The sequence below is a fragment of the Armigeres subalbatus genome, chromosome 1 (genome assembly GCF_024139115.2).
Source record: "Armigeres subalbatus isolate Guangzhou_Male chromosome 1, GZ_Asu_2, whole genome shotgun sequence".
Lineage (NCBI taxonomy): Eukaryota > Metazoa > Arthropoda > Insecta > Diptera > Culicidae > Armigeres > Armigeres subalbatus.
Genome location: NC_085139.1, coordinates 107,088,863 through 107,094,927, shown reverse-complemented (window position 1 = coordinate 107,094,927; position 6,065 = coordinate 107,088,863). Strand labels below are relative to the sequence as shown.

The 6,065-nt window shown below is 42.8% G+C and overlaps 1 protein-coding gene across 1 annotated transcript in view; it reads right to left on the bottom strand.

Annotated features, from left to right (window-relative positions):
• Positions 1-584: 584 nt before the first annotated feature.
• Positions 585-6,065, bottom strand: part of LOC134206401 (homeobox protein rough-like) — a 28,511-nt gene continuing 23,030 nt past the window's right edge. Inside the window, exons 2-3 of the mRNA XM_062682117.1 lie at positions 799-1,033; positions 585-738 (exon numbers count right to left, since the gene is read on the bottom strand). Coding sequence (XP_062538101.1) covers positions 585-738; positions 799-1,033 — 389 coding nt within the window. The remainder of the gene's footprint in view (positions 739-798; positions 1,034-6,065) is intronic.

Genomic DNA, 6,065 nt, shown 5'->3' with positions numbered 1-6,065 from the left:
GATGCTGAAAACCGCGAGAAGATTAGAGTTTATTAGGCAAAGATATTAGCATTTTGCTGGAATGTTGTAGAGGTGAATTTATTTCTTTTCCAAGGTAAAAGAAACGAAATTTGCTCAAACCGCTCTTCAGAGAAATACTAATAACTTAGCCGGGCAAACTCTAATCTTCTCGCGGTTTTCTGCATAACATTCTGTATTAAATTCTTCAAGATCTGAATGAGTATCATAGTTCTTCATCGTAAGTTGTGCCGTCCAACTGAAATTCACTGTTTTTGGATGTTTCTGCATACATTTTTCCATATAAACTTCCAACGAGTTTAGCATCGCCCAAACGTTGACCGATTTGGCTGAAATTTTGTCCAGAGCATCAGGGCATCAAATAGAACCGAATAAGGCCCATCAAAAAAATTTAAAAAAAAGTTTTTCCCATACTAATTTTAAACACCCTAATCAGAACTCAGCAGAGATTACGATAAACATGGAGGCCTAACAAATGGATCGAATGCTCCATCGACGATGCCATAGAAATATGGCAGGTAAGGGGAGTTCACAGTAGATAAATGAAAATAATATTTTAGTTTACATTATTTACTTATATTTTGATTATCTCGGGGCGAAGCACTAAAGTGGTCATAGAAGCTGGGTAATGTCGGTGCCCCGGTGGACAGACTGGTTCCAAGCACTTGCGGATATTGTGAATTGATGGGTGAGAAAAGACCATTCACTGCTGCGAATGCCCTGCAACGATTTAAATACGTCAATAAAATTACAAAATTGGCTAAAAGTTTTCAATTTCACCTGTACTGTTGATCGATTTGCGCTTTCTCGATGCGTTTGTCTTTCGCCCGTCTGTTCTGGAACCATATTTTGATTTGCGTTTCCGATAGTTTTAAAACTTCCGCCAGTTCAAAACGCCGTCCCCGAGAGATGTATTCGTTTCGGTGAAATTCAACTTCCAGTCGGAGCGTTTGCTCGCTGCTGAAGGTGGTCCGTTGACGACGGGGTCGTCCTTCTTTCTTTCTCCGTCGTGCCACTGCGAAACCAAGCAGATACGGAATGTTATAATCCTCATTCAAACATCGTTTGTTATCGTGATGATCATGATAATAGTTATTATGATGAGCTGTTTTTCTTTCTTTCCAGGTGGGGTCGCATAGATTGTGGGCGAACATTTTATTGAATGCTTGACCGTTTCCTTAGCAATGAGTTAAGAGCAGCCAGATAACATAATTTGCCGTTTATTTATGGTATAGAAATGCTTTTATCACGTTTTATCATTTCACGGACACGGGTCAAGAATTTGGTTTCGCTGATGGACAGTAATGCTTTTGGTATCTTAATACTACTATGGGAACAAGACCAGACGTTCGATCAATGGATTTTACTGTGAAAGCGTTTGAGTAAGCAAGTAAGGGGCCTTTCTAAAATTACGTAACGCTGTAGGGGGAGGGAGGGGGCCAGGCCGAGCGTTACGATCCATACAAAAAAAATTAACCTTCCATACAAAAAGTGTTACGATGCGAAGGGTTGGGGTTCAAATTATCAAATTTAGCGTTACGTAATCTGTGAAAGAACCCAAATCTAAGTACCCATGAGGATAGATAGCATGTTTTGCGTATTCAAAAAAAAAAATACGCGCAAATTTTAAATCCACCATTAAAGTTTATATAAAGCGGAACAGGAGTCAGGCATCATTATGATCGTATGTATTATATAATCATATTGCAAACTCAGCATAAGAGCCCCATGATGGGATCCAGCATTGTCGTATTGTTTTTATTTCAGTTATCTTTGCAGGGTTGCTGTCTATCATTCTTGCAACATGCCCTGCCCATCGTAACCTTCCAGCTTTAGCAACCATTACCGTAGAATTAGGCGAGCTCGTAGGTCATCCTTCGCCGCCACAAACCGTTTTCTTGACTTTTACAGATGAATCGCCTTCGTATTCGACGACTAACATTATTATCAATCGTCCAAGGATCCAAGGTAGATGAATTCATCGACCACTATTACAATAAAATCATTTTTACAAACATTAAAAACAAACACTTAACAACACGTTCAACAAATTAAAATAACTGACGATCTCTCTGTGCCCGAGAGAAACGTCCAACATGTTGCCCATTGCGAGATATGACGAGGTTTCATTAAAGGTTTTTTGTCTATCATTCAAATCCCGCAAATGTGTTTTCATTGCGTTTTGCATTTAGTCTACAACAGCCAAGCCGTTGTATACATAGCTATATTTGGTGTAGGATTCAGATCCTATTTGGGCACCTCTAATTAATCTGTGCCATGTGGCACCACTGCACCAGCAATATAAAGTCTGTGTCTGGGAACTTTGTTTATTAATAATTTTAATTTCCTATGTTCAGGCTTAAACACATTAAGAAATGGTACGAACACAATTCCATTCAAACATTTGTCACTTACAGGTAAGATAAAATAAACCGTAACATCATCATCATCATCAACACAACCTTCAACCAACGGGATCGAAATTTTTGTGGATGGTCTGGAAGCATCCACAAAAATTTCGTCAATTTGATTGGAGGAAAGGTGCTGAGGAGGACGATTACTTCCAAATCTAACTTAAATTACGCAATCTCACACAAATCAATCCATACAATGATAGAACTTCGAGAATTGCAATCGGTGCGGTAACGATAACAAAAACGGTAAACGAAAATTAGTTCCTGACACATCACTCATAGATGCCAGAAAACAGGAAAACCATACATGATGACAGAACTCAAAATTACTTAACTTACATCTAGGTAAGTGTCTTATAAGAATCTTGTCCTCAACACCTGAGTTACAAATTTTACGTCGCCAGCTATATTACAATAAAATTATTTTACAAACATACAAATATAAACAGTTTACACACACTCAACAAATTAAATGACTGACGATCTCTCTGTGCCCCGAGAGAAACGTCCAATGTGTTACCCATTGCGAGATGTGACGAGGTTTCCTTATAAGATTTTTGTCCATCAGTCAAATCCCGCAAATGTGTTTTCATTGCGCTAACTGTAACACCACCTCGGAGGTATCCCCGTCTATCGTAACACTGAGGCTTCCAAAGCGGGCCCAGTAGCGCTCGGTTCCACCCATTAACATGTACTTTGTTTTCGATGCATTCACCACCAGTCCAACTTTTAGTGCTTCACGTTTCAGGCGGGTGTACAGCTCTGCCACCTTTGCAAATGTTCGGCCGAAAATGTCCATGTCGTCCGCAAAACCAATAAATTGATTGGACCTGTTGAAAATCGTACCCCGGATGTTACACCCGGCTCTCCACATGGCACCTTCTAGCGCAATGTTGAACAATAGGCACGAAAGTCCATCACCTTGTCTTGTAATTTGTGAATGGGCCCTTAGGTTCCGGATTCCAGCCGACACGGATCAATACTTCATCCAGCTGTAAATCTCTTCGATCGGACACCGGGACGCACACTTGCCTCTAGCCTTGTGGAAGGTCCTTATCCGCTCAACACAGTCAAGCCACTCCAGTCAGCGATCATCTGCCGTCCCGGCCCTGTGTTTGAGACAGGTGAAGGGACCTTGAGCGGGAAAAATCTGCCTATCTTTTAACACGGCGGCTATCTTGGCGTTTACCTTCGCAGTCGAGCCTGCGCGTGTAAGACCGCCGCAGCATTCTAGAAAAAGATAAACGCGACAATATTATCAGCAACTAAAAATGTAATATCGGAACACCAGCATGGTTTCGTTCCACGTTGCTCTACTACGACCAACCTGTTATGTTACTCTAACGTGCTGTTCCGTGAAATCGAACGGCGAAATCAGGTGGATTCGATTTATTTCGACTTCTCGAAAGCGTTCGACTGCATATCACAAGATCAGGCCGTGAATAAGTTGCGACACATGGGCTTTCCAGACTGGATAGCGGAGTGGATTTTGTCTTATTTGACTGCTTACGATGAAACAAACTCTTCCCGATCCGAGGCCTTCAAAATTCCTTCGGGTGTTCCGCAAGGCAGTGTGCTAGGGCCTTTAATTTTCGTTCTCTACATAAGGGGCCTAAGCCTTCGAATCTCATCCGCAAAACTACTGTTTGCCGACGATCTCAAAATCTTCAGAATGATCAAATCATTACTAGAAAGCGTTGCTCTGCGGACGGACATTGATGACCTTTTGCGTTGGTGCGATGAGAATGGGATGTGCGTTAACATCAAGAATGGCAAGGCGATCACTCTCTGCCGATTCCTATCTTCAACTACCTTCGCCTATACCATCGATGGAATGGAACTGGACCGTGTCGCTTCAATCCGAGACTTGGGAGTCGACTGCGTTTCAATGAGCATATTTGCATAATTACTGCTAAAGCTTGGGCAGTTCTCGGATTCATTCGTCGTAATGCATCGCAGTTTACAGACATATATGACAGACATATATAGCATTCTTAAGTATGCTGCCCTTGTTTGGGATCCTTACCACACTTCGCATGTCATTCGTATTGATCGTATTCAAAATCATTCATCCGTTTTGCACTTCGACACTGACCGTGGAATGACCCTGCAAATTTACCAGACTATCCTGCTCGCTGTCAGCTTGTAAGTGTTGGTTAGGTTATGTCGAGAGTGTTACCGAGAAATCCGTGTTTAGTGTAGTGTATTCCGTGGAATAAATGTTGTAAATGCAGGTAATACTCGTGTCTCAGTGTAGGTTTTTCCCAGTCAGCTCCCTGTAGTAGGCTAGACCTTAAATTGAGCTCTACCACCACCCTACGCAGCCAACCACCCACTGAAGTACAGTGTCCCACCACCAGAGGACCAAGGAAAAGCCCTTTGGACGGCCATGAAGGGGTGGCGTAATGTGGCCATTTGGTTGGAAATGAGGTCACTGCCCGAGGGACGAGGTCATAGACCTCAATGCATGGTATTACAAAAAAGTCGTCGACCAAGATAGTTTAAGTTGGAAAACTAGGAGCTAGCATTTCGAAAGTGTTACATAGTGAAAGAGAAAGTGGACAGTGGAATAGAAGTCGGTGCCGTGGACATCAGAAGCACGCAGTTTTTTGGACAAAAACCAGAAGGCCGCCGTTTAGAGTCCCGAAGAAAGCGTGGTGTACCGTCCTCGACCAATACCGGCATCGTATCCGCCGAAGGCCAATCCGTCACCATATTGGCAGGTCGAGAGTGCGCGTCTCCGTCCCGGAAACTACAACGGACGCCCAAGCCACCCCGAAAGACAGTGGGACGCCATCGCTAGTCGCCGGCGTTCCTGGATTAGCCGCCATTGAAGAACAGGAAGCAGGAAAGGAAGGGAAGGTGTGGTGGAACTGTGGAAGGAAGTAGGGGCCCCGAAGTAAGGTTAGATTAGCGAATAAGGAAGTGGGAAGGAGAGATTAGAAGGGAAAGAGGTTAGAAAAGAGAAGCCGAATAAAGTGTGTCCTGTTAAAATACTGTGGTTTTCCTATTTGGAGTGCGAGAATTACCTGTCCGCGAGTTTCTTGAGGTGAGCGTGCCGACCCTGAGGCCGTTTGATTCAGGGAGTCTCTGTGATGCTCGAGGTATATTTACCAGTAATTACAAGCTGGTGGATCTTGAACTTTCGTCAAGAAGACGGTTGAAACTAAAAAGATTATTGGTCCACGACATTCTCAAAGGATGCAAAGATTGCTGGGATCTTCTCTCGGAGACCCAACACATCGCTCCTAGTCGTAGGTTACGGCACGCTTCACTCATCGCTGTCCCAATGCACTTAACAAATTATGGGTATAACAGCCCTTTAAGTTCCTGTTTGAGAAATTTCAACGTTGTGTGTGATATGTTTGATTTTAATATTTCTAAGCATTGTTTTAAAACTAGTTTTAACTGTTTTAATTCTAGTCTGTACGATACCATCGAAGATGATTCAATAAATAACTAAATTAATCCGTTGCGCAATTCGAACGAACTGGAGTGTTCGCCCGAAATCTTTACATAGTTTGGTGCGCAAAACCACCGTTGCTTTGATCAGTCCCAGGGAAGCTGTTCTCGTCCATAATTTTACATAGCTCTACGCCGTCTATACTGTCGTATACCGCCTTGAAATCAATG